This window comes from Papaver somniferum, chromosome 8 (genome assembly GCF_003573695.1).
Source record: "Papaver somniferum cultivar HN1 chromosome 8, ASM357369v1, whole genome shotgun sequence".
NCBI classification, from domain to species: Eukaryota; Viridiplantae; Streptophyta; class Magnoliopsida; order Ranunculales; family Papaveraceae; genus Papaver; species Papaver somniferum.
In genome coordinates this window covers 82157126-82175894 of record NC_039365.1, presented here as the reverse complement: position 1 = coordinate 82175894, position 18769 = coordinate 82157126, and the positions used below count along the sequence as shown (strand labels likewise).

The 18769-nt window shown below is 36.8% G+C and overlaps 2 protein-coding genes across 4 annotated transcripts; one reads left to right on the top strand and one right to left on the bottom strand.

Annotated features, from left to right (window-relative positions):
• Window positions 1-9490: 9490 nt before the first annotated feature.
• On the top strand, window positions 9491-11569 carry LOC113304526 (cell division cycle 20.1, cofactor of APC complex-like). 2 transcript variants are annotated; one of them, XM_026553660.1, is made up of 5 exons: window positions 9491-9718; window positions 9954-10223; window positions 10319-10822; window positions 10903-11112; window positions 11234-11569. In XM_026553660.1, exons 1-4 carry the CDS (start codon window positions 9623-9625, stop codon window positions 11041-11043), a joined length of 1011 nt encoding a protein of 336 aa, XP_026409445.1. In that variant the 5' UTR covers window positions 9491-9622; the 3' UTR covers window positions 11044-11112; window positions 11234-11569. The 2 variants fall into 2 exon arrangements, with proteins under 2 accessions (XP_026409445.1, XP_026409444.1); XM_026553659.1 differs by having other exon boundaries at window positions 9493-9807.
• Window positions 11570-12376: 807 nt separating this feature from the next.
• On the bottom strand, window positions 12377-13488 carry LOC113304052. Of its 2 annotated transcripts, none has more exons than XM_026553158.1 (3): window positions 13355-13488; window positions 13048-13247; window positions 12377-12887 (listed from the first exon to the last, which is right to left on the bottom strand). In XM_026553158.1, the coding sequence occupies exons 1-3, from the start codon at window positions 13451-13453 to the stop codon at window positions 12869-12871; spliced, it is 318 nt and encodes a 105-aa protein (XP_026408943.1). In that variant the 5' UTR covers window positions 13454-13488; the 3' UTR covers window positions 12377-12868. The 2 variants fall into 2 exon arrangements, with proteins under 2 accessions (XP_026408943.1, XP_026408944.1); XM_026553159.1 differs by having other exon boundaries at window positions 12377-12884.
• Between the last annotated feature and the right edge of the window lie 5281 nt (window positions 13489-18769).

Here is an 18769-nt window from a genome sequence, read left to right as displayed (position 1 = left end):
AAAATATGGTAAATCTCTATCTTTTTAAGAACTTGGTATATGAAATAGTGCATATGCAAACAAATGCTCTATTATTTTTACTTTATGGAGTTATGTCATAATGTTTCGAACTTCAAATCACTGCAGCAGGTATGTGAATACGCAAATATATTTTATTTTTATGGGTTTTGTTATCTTTTTGGTTCTCCGGATGAAATTTTTTATTCATGTCTCGAATTATGTTTGATGAGTTTGGTTTGTTGTGCCGCTTAGTACATGGTTTACATGAATAATATTGAAGCTGTACGGATGATTAAATAAGCAAACTCCCTCAGTCAGGATGAGTTACTCAAGACTGGGGCTAGGTTTACGAAAAGATGGCACTTACATTCAATTTTTTTTTTATTACCATTGAAAGCATTTTTACTGTTTTACTCCTTGCAGAGGTAAGATAGATAGACAACAACATGCACAGATAGGATTTGAGAAGAATGATTGCATACTAAGAATATAAATCTCATTAAGAAACTCCAAACATTATAGTTTTTGTCGTGATTTTGATGTTCCATGTTTTCTCTTTTGATTTGTTAATAAAGCAGCGATTATCACCTTAATTTTCTTACTGGTTCACGGTCCAATTGCAGCCACGAGTTGACTTCTTGGGGTTCTTGCCTTCTTGGTATATATTTTTAGCTTAGTTGGCTTAGTTTGGCTATTACTGCTAACCTTATTCTCGGGCTCCTGTCCTTCCACAGCTACCAATGAAACTTTGCTCAGACTTTTAAAAAGACTAACACCATGTTTGTTTACTCCTGACTCATCTGAGTCGTCTGGATCTGAATCATCTGGATCTGAGTGAAATCACCTGACTCATCTGGATCTGAGTCGATATGTTTGTTTTGAGTCAGACCTGACTCATCTGACTCGGAAATAAGTGAGTCAGTGGTTTGGTCCCATGAGTCAGGGGTATTTTGTTACCTGACTCAAATGAGTCCGAGTCAGGGGTTATGTCTGAGTCAGAGGTCGAGTCAGATCTGACTCAAAATGGAAAACAAATGGTCTGACTGATGACTCGGTCCGAGTCAGGGGTTGACTCAGATTCGACGCCGAGTCAGCTGCAAACAAACAAGATGAAAAAGGAACTCTCTAGCACAAACAAGGAAGATCTGAATAGATAGATTTAAAATTACGAGTGAATTAAATGTGTTGATTCATAAATATGTTGTTTCCTTCTCCCCTCCATATGTGTAGGTACACATTTTATCTTCCGCCACGTGTCCACAAATACACACATGGAGGACATGCGGCTGAGAACATCAAGATATGATACCACACGTGGACAGCCAAAAGACGCGCCTTATCAAGATAGCGTCGCCACCCACCAGATCCAACGGTAGAGGAACGAGGAAGACGGAAACACTAGAACACTGCGAAGCACTGAAGGATAACCCGAGATTCACTTTATCATATCCCCAGAAAGATCTAAGATCTACGACTGGGGATAGTCAGACTGACGCAGACAAGACAGGGGCAGAGGACAACTGTCTACCGCGGACAGACATCTCAACTACCCGCATTAAATACCCTCAAACAACATATGTGTCAGTCAGCCTGTGGAGGAAGCACAGATAGCACTGAATATTCAAACGGAACACGCAGAGAAGACCAAGAACACGAAGACCTCTGCGTAAGCGGCACAAGACACAAGAGGATAAGGTTATAACGGGCTTCAGAAGTGGACCCCATGTAACCACCCTATAAATACCCCTCTCTCCCAAGTGAAGAAGGGAGGAAGAGGGAGAAACATTGAGAAGAGAATAGGAGAGAGACAGAGAAATAGAGAGTGTAAGTGAGGTTCCTCCTGCTACGTAGGCTTATATTAGTCTCAAAGTCATTCGACTATTTCGGTAATCCCCACCATATAATGAAAAACCCAATCCCGGAGACAGGGATCTGAGTGAGAATCATATAAGTTAATCGTTTCATTTATGTTCATACATCTATACTTTATATATTCAATTCGTTACTTATAGCATATCATGTTCGTACATTTTATACTTCGTCCATCATTTGTCTTATTGTATGAGCTAAGGACAATGATTGTAGTTGACGAGACGAGGAAGAGTATTAGAACTCTGAGTCAAGGATTCGACATAACCAATCTGTTCCCTTCAGGCGCAACCTATTTATTGTATTGTCATGAGTCTGCGCGCATTGTTTGTGAATACTCAGCTGACCTTGATCTGCGTGTTCGCAATATGAACTTCTTTTTGTTGTTATTCCATCTTACATTGATCTTATACAATACATTGTCTTTACATGCATATTGTGGACTACAAATGTGAAGGAAACTTATACTTCCCTCCTCTGAAGTTTTCCATCTAATTCAAACCTGCATAGTAGCAATTTTTTGTGCTAATTTTTAAATGGTGCAAAAAACGTTTCTTCTTATAAATTAATATGCCTTGATATGAGTAGGGAGGTATGATGGTTTAGCTCCATTTTTCTCTACAGGATACACATGATATCAAAAACAATAACGAACTGCTTCAGTTGATTTGGAAGTTTCCAAAAGGTGAGAGCATTATCGACTTAAGGATGTCATTATTTTGTTGTTTATCGGGTGAAACTTTTTATCAGTCGAAGTTGTAGAGACTCTAGGAACTAATAGTTTAGTCTTAATTTTCTAAACTTTAATATAACCTTTGGACTTTAAACTCAACTTTAAAAATAAATAAAAATAGTATAGTCTCAAGATTGTTCTTACCCAAATAATTCCAAGATAGCTACTGTGGTGGATGATGAGTACGACTACTAATTCAAGGGATTGAGTTGTGATTACAAATATCAAGAGTTATCATAGATTCATTCCTGAACTTAAATTGGAAATGCCAAGCATGTTGAAGGTGAATACGCGTTTCAGGCCATTTTCGTAGTATTTTCTTGAATTTTTAGGAACCCTCTCCATGGTTGAGTAATATATTGTGGATGTAGAGGATTCGGCAATCATTAAAGACCAGAATTAGGATGCTCTGTACTGTATCATTGGCAAAAATATGAAAATGACACCAACATGACTCGCTTTTGTGGCGCAATCAAGAACCCATGTCTACTCTATTTTATTTTCCAAATAATGAGCTAGGAAATCTTTACCTAAACCAAGTATTAATTTCCGATTTTCTTTTCTTTCTTTTATATCAATTTCTTTGAAGTTTATGAAGACTGGTAAAATAAAAAGAGTCGGATGTGATGATCCGTCACTTAGAAGCCAGATGAAACTATCATGAAAAAGAACCATTAAGAATTTTTGTAAGTTGTTACAAGGGCAATGATCCAGGTTCAAAACAAATCTACCCTCATAAAATAGCTCATTAAATTAATGACATTAATTTTAAGTATCCAGCCCTTTTCTCAAGCTCCATGGTTATATATATATATTTTTTAAGCATTCCATGGTTATATTGGAGTTAGCAGAAGTGGTCATGGTCAGAAAATTTAGTACCCATCATAAAGTGATGGTGTCTTCTGATCACTTGATAAAAGTTTCATTCAAGTTTTTTTGGGTACTAAATGAATTAGTTGTTTGGAATTTTAGTGATGTCGTGAGTTGTTTGGTTGCTTTTTTGGTAGATAACTTTCCCTATGCATCCCAATGGGACAGCATACTTCCACAACATTTTAAGCACCAATCAACATTTCTTTTGGCAACGTTACTCATACTCTATTACTATTATTTCCAAGGTTAAATTAGGAAGAAGAAAATGGAGGTGGTACAAACAAATTAGAAAGAAGAAAATGGAGAAGAAAAAGATGAAAGATTCTAATAGCCGATAGAAAGATAATAAATATTTGCTAATGTTAGGGAGGCACACTGCGAACTGAACCACACTTCACAAGCACATTAAAACCATTATCACAATTTTGTTACTTATATGTTCATTTGTCTCCATATTTACAACGAGCATTACTAATTGATCGAGTTTGAGTTGAGTAACCATTGAACAGTTGGGAAAAATGACTAGGTTTGGGTTAGGGTATTTACTCACTGATGGTGTGTCAACACATTTCTTTCCAGTGGTGCAAGGACTTCTTAAAGCCTTAGCTCCAACAGACACATGCATAAATTTAATCTAAGATAACTACACAATTAAAAATATCTCATTAAACATATTTTTACAAAAACAATTGAGCAAGATGTTTTTTTAAAAAAAAAATTATTATGATCTCGATGATGCTTTTGATGATGAGGCAAACACATAATAATTTAGTATAATAATGGAGGTAAGAATTTGTTTTAAAAAAAAGAAATCCACAAAATTTGAAGAAAAGAGATATAATTTTTAGTAAATTTTTGAAGCCAGATATAATATTATTGGATTTGAAGACTTTTACACTGACTGTTTTTCTCTATTGGATTGGTATTTTGTTAGTTTATTAAATATTTTATTAATTTATTTAGGCATAACGAATGAAATAAATTTAAATCATGGATCCAATAAACTAGTAATTGAAAAAAATAATCATATCCCACAGCAAAGCCGCAATGCCATAACATACTAATTTATATTTTACATTATATTTTGCATCATCTTGTTCAACTTCACGTGGAGTTTATGCATCTGGTGATGTTGTTGAGTGAGCTATGCGCGATTTAACAACCCGAGTCTTGGGGTTTTGCTACTCTATTGATGCACGAGATTGTGTGGGATATGTCCAGAACAGTGTTTTGAAACTCGTGTCCAAAAAGTCCAAACTGTCGATCTTTCCCGCACTACGTGGGATTACACCGACCTAGGGAGTGTCTAAGCATGGGTAGGCAGTGTGATCAGGTCAACCAACTATTATTAGCATCATGAACATTCCTAACATCCTAGCAACCGGACATAGTACCTTCAACATTATTCCCAAGGTGTATCAGTCTGTATCCGTCTTAAGCTCGTCGATTTTACTTGGGACATCACTATCAAGACTACGAAACTCAGCCTCAGTAGATAATCTAGCAATAATATCTTGTTTCTTGCTGGACCAGGAGATAAGATTATAACCAAAAAATATACAAGAACCTCCAGTACTTCTCCTGGTATCAGAGTCACCAACCCAATCTGCATCACTGAATCCATGCACTGCAGAGAGTCCTTTAGTAAACAAAATGCCATATTCAATGGTGTGTTTGATGTACCTTAAAATCCTCTTAACAGCTACTAAATGATCAGAAGTTGGAGATTGCATATGTTGACAAACTTGATTAACTGCAAAGCTAATCTCAGGTCTAGTCCAAGTAAGATACTGCAGTGCACCCACAAATGATCTGTAAGAAGAAGGATCTTGAAGTACAGTGCCTGAGTTTTCCACAAGCTTGAAGTTGACAGGGATTGGAGAAGAACGGGGCTTAGCACCAACCATATCAAACTTATCCAACAAGCCTAATGCATATTTGGTTTGAGACAAAAAAAGACTATATGCATTTTTCTTGACTTCAATACCTAAGAAGTAGTGAACAATACCCAAGTCCTTTAATGAAAAGTGTTGTTGCAGTTGAGCAATACGTTCACTACAATAGACACTAGAACAACCAGTAATGATGATGTCATCAACATATATAAGAATGATGGTGATCCTAAGCCGATGCTTTTGAACAAACAAACTGGAATATGAGGTTTAGAGGTTTGAAATTGTAAGAAAGTAAAACAGTCAGTAGTTTGTCATACCAGGCCCTGGTATTTTGCTTTAGACCATATAAAGACTTGTGAAGTTTGCAGACATAATAAGGATGCTCTTTACTAACAAATCCAGGTGGTTGAACCATGTAAACTTCCTCTGTAAGATCTCCATGTAAGAAAGCATTACTGACATCAAGCTGAGAAAGAGACCAATTAAAATTCACTGTTAAGGATAAAATAATTCTGATAGCAGTAGCCTTAGCAACGTGACTAAATGTCTTAGTGTAATCAAGACCTTCTTGTTGATGAAATCCTTTAGCAACCAGTTTTGCATTAAATTTGTCAATAGAGCCATCTGAATTTTGCTTTATTCTGAATACCCATTTTCAACCAACAACATTTTGTGAAGGATGAGGAGGAACAATAGACCAAGTACCTGCATCCTTAATGGCAGTATGTTCTTAAACTAAAGATTATTCCATTTTGGGCACTTTTGAGCTTGACTCACACATGCAGGTATACGAGGTAGTTGATGAGCTTGCAGAGATGCAGATAGAGCATGCTGGATTGAAAATGCCATCTTTTCCTCTGGTGGTCATCTGATGATTGTTAGTGAGCAAAGTAACTTCAGATGAGACAGTAGTAGTTGGTACATTGGCAGCATCAGTTGGTAGAACGTTAAGAACAGTGGATACTTCAGTTGGTGTAGCATTAAGTATAGATGATCCTTCAGTTGGTGTAGGAGGAAAACCAGATGATACTTCAGTAGAAAAAATAGCAATAAAAGTAGATGATACTTCAGGATGAAGACCAGATGATACTTCAGGGGTAGAAATGTCCAAAATAGAGTGTGGAGTCAGAGCAGTTTTAAGAGGAAAAACAGATTCCTGAAAAACTACATGTTTGGAAACATACACTTTGCCTGGGGAGATGTCTAAGCATCTGTAGCCCTTATGATGGTTGTTGTAGCTTATAAAAATACAAGAAGAACTTCTTGGTTCAAGCTTGTGAGCTGTGTAAGGTCTTAGCCATGGGAAGCATAGACGGCCAAAGTTATGAGATAAGTGTAGTCAGGTTTCCTGTGATATAACATCTCAAATGGAGATTTGAAGTTAATGGACCTGGTTGGAAGCCTATTGGTAGTGTAATTGGAAGTTGTGAATGCTTCTACCCAAAAAGAAGATGAAATATCAGACTGAAGTAAAAAGGTTCTACCAACATCAACAAGATGTCTATGCTTAGATTCTATAACACCATTCTGTTCAGGTGTATGTAGACAAGAAATTTCATGAAGAATACCTGAATCAGCGAGAAAAGAATATAGTTTCCTTGTTGACAAATTCACCCCCACCATCAGTTCTAATAAAAACAATTTTACACTGCAATTAATTTTCAACTTGAATTTTATATTGATAAAAGATCTTTTTAAAATAGTCATCCACAATATTGACATAGTACCTAAATCCTAATAACAATTTTACACTGCAATTCATTTTCAAATTGAAGTTTATATTGATAAAAGATCTTTTTAAAATAGTCATCCACAATATTGATATAGTACCTAAATCCTTAAATAGAAGTGACAGGACATGGTCCCCAAAGATCTAGATGAAATAGTTCTAAAGGTTTAGAACTACAGTGAGTGGACAAAGTAAAAGTTAGTTTGTGACTTCTGCCTAACTGACAATCAATGCAAAATAAAGGACTTTTGATTACATTGGATAGTTGAAGTGAACTATAAACATGCTTCATTGTTTGAAAGGATGGATTAGCCGATCTCTTGTGCCAAACTTCAGCAGATATGTTAGTTGTAACACCGGGGAAAGATTTATTCTGAGAGTTGTGAATGAAGTGAAGTAGATACAAGCTATTATTGTGAGGGCCTTGTAAAAGTATCTTCCCAGTTGATAAGTCCTTCAAAGAAAAACCAGATGCATCAAATGTTATAGAACAATGATTGTCTGAGGTGAATTTGTGTATAGATAGCAAGTTCTGAGATGCTTGAGGAACTAAGAGACAATTGCTAAGATTGAACTGATGATTAGGAGTAGATTTCAGGTAAACACCAATATGAGTAATGTGCATACCTTCTCCATTAGCAACTTGAATAGCTTCAGAACCATCATATGCTTAAGAATCTTGTAATTCATTGAGATAAGTGTGATGTGATTATTAGCTCCAGTATCAGTAAACCAAGGATTTTCCTCCATTATATTAGCTGAAGCTAACATTGCACTTAAATGATGTGGTGTATGAATGTTCTGATAGGAGAAATTTAACCTGTTTCTGCACTCTAAAGTACCATGACCATATTTTTTCTACATATTTGACATTCTATTTCTTCCTCAGGTGACATTAAATTTGATGGTGGTGGAGCAGCAGTAGGATGAGAAGTAGAAGCAGTATGAGATGAAGAACCTCTACCAGAATTGAGATCTACCTCTACCAAAAGAACTAAATCTTCCACCAGTTCGACTAACAGAGGGATTGAAGTAACCAGATCTACCACCATTATAACCACCAGTATAACCATGATAATTACCTCTTCCAAAATATCTAAAAGCATTCATTTGAACAACAAAGGCTTTATTATTTGACTCAGTAATAAGTAAAGCTTGATCTCTTTCACTAACAACAACTTCTTCACTAAGTAGATTATTATGCAGTTCAATACTGTAATTGGTGGAAATCGATGACGCATTGATGTAGCAAATGGAATATAATTAGAATTAAGTGCAGCTAAAGTGACCACAACAAGTTCATTAAATGTATTCACTAGCAGCAGCTAATTGATCCACTAAGGACTTGATGTCACTAATTAAGGTTGGATTTGATTTGTTACCTTGTTTAATGGACAAAAGTTCTGTTCTGAGTTGAATCAAATATGTAGATGAAGCACGGGAGAATCGTTCATCAATGCTTATCCATAGTTGATGAGAGGTAACAGAGTTTGAGAAGTAGGAGATGACAAAATCTGAAATTGTGGAATGAATCCACATGATAATTGTAGCATATTCATCAACCCAGTCAGTGTATAATGGATTCTCAATGCCGTTATCCTGATTCTGTTGATTTGTGTATTGAGGCTTGACAAGGATGAGATCCGTCAAGAAATTTCATGATCTTGAACTTGCGAATAACATGAAGCATCAAATCTTCCATGTAATGAAGTTGTCATCCTTCAACTTCAGATGATCAAAGCCTGTTAATTGATTTAGAGGAACTTTGGTGATCCAATTGTAAGTTGGATTTTCCATAGATGAAGATTTCTGGAAAATCTTGAATCATTAACAACAAGGTAAAGAAAACAGATCAAGAAACTGGATCTGAAAAGTGGAGATTGAAAGAAATCAAGCAAAGAATCAATTGATTGAAGATGAATTAAATGAAAAGAGAAGCAGCGAAAAAAGGATCAAACCCTAAGAATGTACAAGATTCTCAGTCTGATACTATAGTAGAAGCAGAAGAATTCCGTTAATGGAGGAAAATATTATTACAAAAGTTGTTGAATGTTCTATGAATCTTAGACACAATAAACCACCCGACACACACATCTATACAGGCTGTTCTCAATAGACTAGGACCAATCAGAGAAGACTAAATACAGGACCAATAGGAACCTGACAGCACATAACAATGACAACACATAGGAGTGTGTTATTATAACTAACAAGCATTTTCGTAGGTCAATGATCCATAGACGATATAGAACAGACCCTTCTCATGTTTGACTAATCTGATTACAGGGGCGTTTTTGTCCAGTCAAATTTCAACGGTTATCTTACCAACCACACCGGCATATAGTCGTTCGGAGATTCAAAATTTATATACAAATAGTAAACCCTCCTCCTCCTCCTCCTCTTTTTACTAATCATATACATTTTTGTTATACAGTTCGATTGCTATTTCCTGGTTGATCTATCGTTCTATTTTGCAGGATTTGTATTTGTTTCTCTGTTTTTGTTTTTGTGTGTTTTGATATAATGGATGCAGGAGGATCTTTCAGTATGTTAAACAAGTCTCCATCTAGAAATCCATTGCAAGAACATGTCCTCCACAGAAGAAACTCTAAAGAAAACGGATGTTCTTGTTAACTTCACTCTAAGATTTTTAGATAGGATCTTTCTTAATCTAGTTTATTTAAAAAAATTCTTTGGGTTTTGTGGAGGTTGGTTTTTTCCATTTCCCTAATTGTTAGAAATTTGGGTATATTTATGATTTGGGTTTGTTTTGGATTTGCCAAAATTAACCTAGGGATATTCTAGATTCTTTTTTTTTCCAGTTCTAATCTGGGTTTTATTATGAACATTACAGTTGGACAGGTTTATCCCCAACAGATCGGCGATGGATTTTGACTACGCTCACTACATGCTAATGGAAGCAAGGAAAGGTAAGGAAAATCCTGTTGCAAGTTCTCCGGCGAAAGAGGCTAACAGGAAGCAGCTTGCAGAGGCTTTGAACCTAAACAGAAGCAGAATTCTCGCTTTCAAGAACAAGCCACCTATACCTGCGGAGTCGCTGCTCCCTGAAACTGCATCGGTTCAACAAGCAAAGCCGACAAAGCCCCGAAGATCCATTCCTCAAGTAATTTCTTCTTCATTGTATTGATCATTCAGAAATCTGGTTATAACTGATTATACTTGATTCTGATGTTAGTTTCTATTTGGTCAATGTTACAGACTTCAGAGAGGACATTAGATGCTCCAGAGATTATTGATGATTACTACTTGAATCTGCTAGATTGGGGTAGCAGCAATGTCCTGAAGCAGCAATGGTCTGCTTCAGGACAACAATTAGCAAGTGGAGGGAATGACAACCTTCTTCATATTTGGGATAGATCAGTTGCTTCTTCGAACTCTCCTACACAATGGCTTCACAGACTCGAAGACCACACTGCTGCCGTGAAAGCTCTTGCTTGGTGTCCATTCCAGGCTAATTTACTTGCTTCTGGGGGTGGTGGAGGCGATAGATGTATTAAATTCTGGAACACCCATACTGGAGCTTGCTTGAATTCTGTTGATGCTGGATCACAAGTGTGTTCTTTGCTGTGGAACAAAAATGAGAGACAACTTTTGAGCTCTCATGGGTTCACTCAAAACCAATTGACCCTTTGGAAATATCCATCAATGGTTAAGATTGCTGAGCTTACTGGTCACACTTCAAGAGTTCTATACATGGCTCAGGTACTGATTGTTCTAAAGAAATGTGATTTTAGTTTCTCCCCTTTTAGCTACTGCTAATTATGTTTTTGTGAATTGTGCAGAGTCCAGATGGATGTACTGTAGCATCTGCGGCTGGGGATGAAACTCTAAGATTTTGGAATGTATTTGGGACACCTGAGTTGGTTAAACCTGCAACCAAAGCCAATCCAGAGCCGTTTGCCCATTTTAATCGCATCCGTTGATATCTCTCCAGTGACATGGCTGAAACTAGTTGTGCGATGAATCAGACTTGTTTTACTGTGACTTGTTAGGTAACGTATTTTTGTTTACAGTTTCCTCCTTTAGTTGTAGTTGATAGATACTTTTGCTCAATCTTTTCCTATTAAAAGCAAGGAGCACTAATCTTTTCCTTTAATGCACTCATTCTTGCAGATAAAATGCTATAGCAGAAAACCCTTCTACTCCAAATTGGGGTATAAAATCTGTAAACTTGACTAGCAATATGTTGTGGTCAGTTGACAAAATGATTGTCGCAGTCTGTTGGCTGTGTAGTTGGAGGAAACCAGTTGCTGCAAATGTTACCATATCAAACCCTGGTAGTGTATTTTGAGACTAATTCTTGCGATTGTTCGGCCTTGAAGTTCTTCCTTACCTTCCTTTTGAGAGTTCGAGTACTTTGTACAGTTTGATATGTAATAGTGCACAATTGTGTAATAATACTTCTTGTATTCATCTACATCCCATATTAAGATTCAATGAAAATTTGAAGTTTTATTTCTCTTATAAGCTTGCTTGTTACATAACCTCTAAATTTTCATATTTGAAACTCGCATAATCGGCCGCTGATGCGATTAACAAATAACAAAACAAACATAACAACTCAAAACACAAAACTCAATGTGGGTGACCAAATAAACATATTGTACTCATAGACAGAGGAAAGCCGGCTTGTAAAAATACCTCTTTGGTCACCTCGTGCCTTCTGTTCTCTCTTTGCTAATCTGATTTAAAACCAATAAGAAAGAGGTAAGAGAAAATTTTAACGAAAATGATTCATACACAACGTTGTGTGTACCGTGTGAGGGAGGGGTGGGGCCCACTTCTGCCCACCCCTATCCCAATGCAGAGCCGTTGGATCCCCTCTCGGTGCACACAACGTTGTGTGTGTAGCAAAACCGTATCACAAAGGCAATGGCAGATTTGGTGGCCGATAAAGCAAAATTTTCTTTTTCTTTCCACTATTCATCACAAACTCTGGAATACAGAAAAGTGGGTGTGAGATCTGTAAACATGACTTGGATCCATAACACATTAATTTGTTGTCAGTTGATATATCTATTTGCTGTGCTCCCAGTATCTTGGAGAAATCACTGCGCTGCAAATGTTGCCAGATAAAGCCCTCAATGCGAATTCTGAGTTTCAGGTTGGGGTTTCCTTGGTTCTGAAGGTCTTGAGAGTTGGAATACTTGTACACTATTTATTTTTAAATTTTGGTGCATCAAAAGCACTGATCTAGTAATGCAAGCTCTAGTATATGATAATGAAGATTTCTTTCATTGATTATTCAGTGGCACAGAGTGGTAAATGCTGATTTATACATTAATGAAAAATGAAAGCTATACAAAATAAAAAACAAAATCAATAAAATGATTAACCTCTCCGATGACCAACAGCAAAATGGTACTACTGCAAAAGACGTGCCAAACCATTTGCATAAATTGCCCCAATCTCTATTCATGCTTCCGGCCATTATCCAGACCAAAACAGGGTTTAGTGACTTTAGTCGTTGCGAATTCGGGTTTATCTTGTCCAGAAGAACTGGTGCTTCTGCCACACTCATTCGAGTAGAATCTGGCTTAGGCTAATTGGATACCTTTACCTGGATTAGGATAACCAGTAGCACCATTATCAGCTTCCATCTTCTTTATCGCCGATACAGTCATGAGATAAAAGATAATCCCAGTGGTTACATTCACAAGTGACACAACCTCACTTCCAACAAATACTCCAGGCTTTACCAGGTAACATTTGGCGCCAACGATTGTGCTTCCTTTACTGCTTTTGTAATCATTCAGTGAGGTTCCTGCTAGTAAAAGGAGAACTGCTAGAATGAGTGTACTCGTGCATGCACCAAGAAATCAAGTGAACTATATAAGAACTGATGCATGAATTTAGTACTCAGTTGTATATATAGATATACCACTTTACCAATAGAATATAAGATCGTTATGAATCGATGTATTTACCAAGAAAACCATGAAAGTTTCCTCCTATTAGAGGTTGGATCAGGAAGAGTATTTCTATAGCAGCAACAGAAGGACCCAGCTGATACATGAATGATCACATGAGCAATTATAAGAGATAGTGAGGCAGTCAAACCAAGAGCGAAAGCCACACTTCTTGGGTGCGTACATTCATGATAAGAAGTGAATGTGACATCAGATACCTGCAATTGTCAAAACCTTCGCATGTTACAACAAGCCAATTAATATACGTGGAAAGAAAATTAGAGAGGGTAACTGCACTAATAGAAGCTGAGATATTGATAGAGACCTTGATCCTTTTGATTTCTGCTGTCAACCCCAGAGCAAAAGCTAGAAGACCTAAAAAACCCACTGTGAGACAGACCACTAAAGCCTTACTTATCTTCATGGCCTGAATTTTAGTTCTGCAAATCCCTGCTTAGAGTTCAGGAGGTATTGGGTGAAATTATAAAGCTAAAGATGGCAATGCAGCAGGAGGTATATACTATGCATTAGCTGTTAAGGTGTGGGGACAATGGGTGAGCATGACGACAGCTAGATAATCCTGTCAAATGAGAAATTTAAAATTAAAAATAGCTAGCAAGATCAAGTGAATCTTGCTAGCTATTGCATCATTGCATGGAGTCATATGATCCCTGTTAATGTCTGGTTCATGGTCGTTACATTAGTGCGCACTTGCCTGTTTTCATCGAAGTCACACTCATCAAAATGTAGTGCTATTGTAACAAATTATCAGATTATATATGGAGGCACGATTCACGTGCATGTCCATATGTGCTGGTATATTAATGTTCGGAAGCCAAGTTTTTTGTATATGTTGGATTTAATGGGTGCATGCCTATACCTATTTTTGGTCGATTATGATCCAATGATTTTCTTTTTTGTTTACCTTTCTTTTGATCGGCCAAAAACCAGTAATTTTCTTATTTTACTAGAGAATTTGGTTTTCATTTCTTATTTCAGTGGTCAATCATTACGCCAGGCAGGAGCATATTTGCTGAGATGTCGTCAATAATCGCTAACCACCCCTTTGGTGGCAAATGCATGTTACTTCTAGGTTCAAGCAATTGGGCTTCTAGCTAGCTTCCTTTGTTGTAACTGATTAATTAGATTAGATAATGGTTTTAAAATGATTAACGCCAAAGGAATAATAATTCTAGAACCTAATGATGTACCAACCAAATATGTTTGTGTTTTCTGTCTTGAGATTGATCCGGTTGGTGTCTTGACTTAATAATTGAAGTTCATGCATATCCATCATTCTTCTGTTTTCAATATTAAATACCGGGGCGAGGGAACAACGAGTAAAGTTATTGGGCCGACTCAGACGTCGGAAGGTGTGCATTACTGTTGGGGAAAATTAGGCGCATGCCAAAAAAAAAAATATTCTCATTGTCAGATCCACAATTAATTTTAGGTACCATGACATCCATAATTATTTACGTGACACCCATAATTATATGAAATTATTAAAAATGTCTGCATGACGGATTATGCATCCGCATGACGGGTTATGCATCAGGGGTATAATTGGCAACACAACTTGGATATAACATATCTAAAAATCCGCGCCTTGGAATTTTACAAATTTTATATCGTTGGAAATCTTTTTAAGAGAGATCAACGAGTACAAACAACAATATCAAATTATTTTTTTTCACGAAAAAATCGGAGGTGATCATCATTTTAGGCAAAATTTCGAAAACTGACTACATAACCATTATGCAGCCACAAAAAAAGATGCATAACACATTCTGCAGACGCATAACGAATTATGCAACCATTTTCTCGACTGCATAACAAAGTTATGCATCTGTAACAAGTTATGTAACCATTGTTTTGGTTGATTTTAGTGTGTACATAAAAAATTGATGCATAATGCAGTATGCATCCATATTTACGGATGCATATCAGGTTATGCATCTATTTTCTCGATGCATAAAAGATTGTGCAACAATCTTCTCGATGCATAATGCATTATGCAATCATATTTTCACGACTGCATAACATGTTATGTAGATATTATTATAAGTGCATGACAAATTATGCAACCTTATTTTTTGTTGATTTCAATACTAAGAAAAAAGTAGCTGCATAACGTGTTGTGCAACCGTTTTCTGTACTGCATAACAAGTTATGCAAAAAAACAGAAAAACTGCAGAACGTATTATGCAACCAATTTCGAGAATGCATAACAAGTTATGCAACAAATTTGTAGATGCATAACATGTTATGCATCACTATTCACACCTATTTGTAGATGCATAACCTGTTATGCATCATTATTCATACCTCCATTTTTCTTTAAATGCACATCACACGCACACCAAACCCATCTTCATTTCCATCTCCTTTGCCTTGCCACTGCAGCATCCCTTTAGCTCTAATCAGCTGTTGTAAAGCACTTCCACCTATAGCTGCATCCATTTGTAGTAGCTCAACTCAATCCCTGCAGCTGCATCTCCTTGTATTCTTCTGTTGCAGCTTTACCAGCATTAACTCAATCTCCTCCGTCTTCTATTCTATTGCAGCTACCACTGCAACAACCATTTTGCATCCACCATCCACCACTGCCATATCCAGTACTACCACCACAACCACATATAACTCAATACCTCACTTGCATCAGCTTCTCATTCAAACTAATTGCAAAATCATCAGATAGCTCAACTGCACCCTCCTGAACCATCAATTCCATCACTTGCTTACTAATTCAGCCCTGCAACATCAACACATAGCTCTACCCAGTACCCATCATCTTCTCAATGGTAGCAACTATAGCTACGCCACTAGCTACAATTATTTGTTGCTTCAAGTGCACTACCCCACTGCATTTCATACAGCATCACCATCTCTTCTATCTTCTTCTCCATCTCGACTGCAACTTCTTGTTGCTGCAAACAACCACAAACACATCTCAATTGAACCCATAGAAGCACCAACTCCAACTTGTCAGCAATCACATCTTCTCTTAACTAGTTTTGTACATATCCTGGCTTCATTTCAGTTCTCGGTATCAGCTTCATTCCAACTTCATTTTGGTTTCAGGCACCAACACAAATCACAGCATCAAAACCCTCTGTTACAGTTAACTGAATCCCAATAATAGCATTAATCTGCACCACCAGACATCATCCATCCTGCATCACTGCATCGATTCCGTCTGAACTCCAATTTCACCTGTTCTCAGCACCGTTGAGTCTCTTCATTAAACCACCAGCAGTTCTAACTCCCTGTAATGAGCTCAAGCCATCTGATCTATAGACTATCACCAGCTTCCTCTCAAACACCAGCAATGCTCCATCTCAGAAACATCAAACCACCTGCATTCCAGCCAACAAGACTTCAACTGATCCATCCATCCTAATATTCATCTAAGCTAATTCTGTAGCTTCAATTTCTTCTAAAAACAAAACTAACACCCATGGAAAACAACTTCATCTCAAACTCAGCTCTTGTTCGTACCAACAAAAAATCACCAGAGTCACAGTAGCAACAGATTCCACTGAAACCCATCAACTCTTCATTGTCCCCTATCTTCAATTCCAACTCGAATCTGTGTTTTCATAAAAATTACTCGTTCACAGCCATGAATCAGTCAAACCCATTTCAATTCAATCGACTTTCTTCACTGCATCAATTTTGTCTCCAATCCTCGATCTAACCTTCAACCCAACCCTAATTCTGACGTACAACAACACCAACTTCTCTATCTCAGATTTATCTTTTATAGTACCAGTAACCACCAGAAACCCATCTCATGTTCGAGCCAAAACTTCTCTCGATTCAGATCCCCTTTTCAGATTCCTTCTTGAACTCCAATTTCTCAATTCGATTAACATAGCAAAACCCTAGCCAAAACCCATTTCTTCTCTGATTGATTTCGAATCCAAAAATAATAATATTAGGAAAGAAGAACAAAAGAAGTAATGAAAGAAAAACGAGGAAGAATAAGCGAAGAAACAATTTTAGAAATTCTGGGTGTGGGATAAATTTTATCCCAGAAAATGGGTGCGCGCCTGAACTTTTCTGAGCGTGGGTTTCATAGTGGAAGAAATCTGTAAAATGGGTTTGGTTGTAGGTTTCACTTACTGTTAAGTTCTTGAACCATGTTTAGGGCATACACAAAAATTTCATTGCATACAAAATAAAGACAAAAACAGGTTACTAGATAGTAATTCTAAGACCCCTTATCTAGATATTTTTGATAATGCAAAAAATGTCCCTTACGTTATTGGTGGTTAATACCAATGATTAATTGTTAGTAGTATCGATTAGTGATTAATGTTAATGGTTATAATTTGTCCACTAAATCCCAAATTACATCCACGTACCCTGTTACACAGTAGCATTACAAAAACTTACAAAAAATTTCTAGTATCCCAAACGGGTTATGAGAAACTTCCTAAAGATGTTGTAGTGAGCTTCGTATTTGAAATTCTTTCCTCTCCATATTCGTCATTCCTATAGAACTCGCACTACAATTTCAGTATCTCTTTCACCCTTGAGTCGATATCAATCGACCAAACATACTAAAGCTATAAAGTCGCTAACCTTTATATTTTTATTTTTTATTATAATTCCAATTCGACAAAACAAGGATGCATTATCCTGGTTGTAACGATTACCTCTTTCCCTGGAAAAGACTTCATAAGTTCTAAACAAATAACTCATACTCATCACTCTATTTTGTCGCCGCTCTTCACCCTTCTTTGGATAATATGTTACAAGATTTGTGCAAAGAGACAAATCTTCAGCGAGAGTAAACTTAGGAATGAGGGGTGCCATTGTTGTGCTTTCGATATGTGAAAGAATTGGTGGGTATATATAGGTTAGATATTTATAATGGCTATATTTTCGAAATTTTTGAAAAAAAGATGTTCCTCGAGTAATGTGTAAACTGTACAAGGTTCGACTGATCCGAAATTTGACATATCACCCGAACATTATAAGTAAAACCTACTAATCTATATACTCAACGGTGAATGGTTCCATTTTTGAGTAGCAATGCAAAATAAAATTTAGTTTGGAGGAAAAATACTAAGTTTTAGTACAAAAATGAGTTAAAGAGTGTGAAAACTATATATAAAGTTGCCATAATGGATCTATTTTTATTTAAAAACTAGTTGTTATGGGATGAACCCTTGAACCGGAAAGAGGATTGGCTGATACAAAATTATAGTATCAGCCGAAGCTGATAAACTTACAAGTGTTGCACTTGTCAGGATCGGCTGATCTCGAGAGTTACAAGAACAACCGAACCTGACAATTTCCACGCACTGTACTTATCAGGTTCGGATAATATCTAAAATTAAAATATCAGCCGAACCTGACTCTGTTTCCTTAGCAAAAATTTATTCATTCATAAAAGAAAACTAATATAATATCGATTAAAACATAGAATTCAAGGTGTCTATAACACGCTTAAAGTGCACTTAATCAAACATAAAAGTCAAGGTGTCGGTAACACGATCAAAGTGTACTTAAGCAAACATTAAAAGAACTTGCAAACATACAATTTCATTGACACGACCCCTCTTTCTAGTTCCACGGCCTCCTCTTTTACCACCTTGACGTTCATCTTCCGCCGCATTATCATCACCAGTTGGGACACTATTACCACCCTCACTAGCTTATCGAGACCTCTTGTTCTCCGGCCTTTCTGCGGGTACCTCGGTCCTCGTCCCTTGTTTATAATTTCATC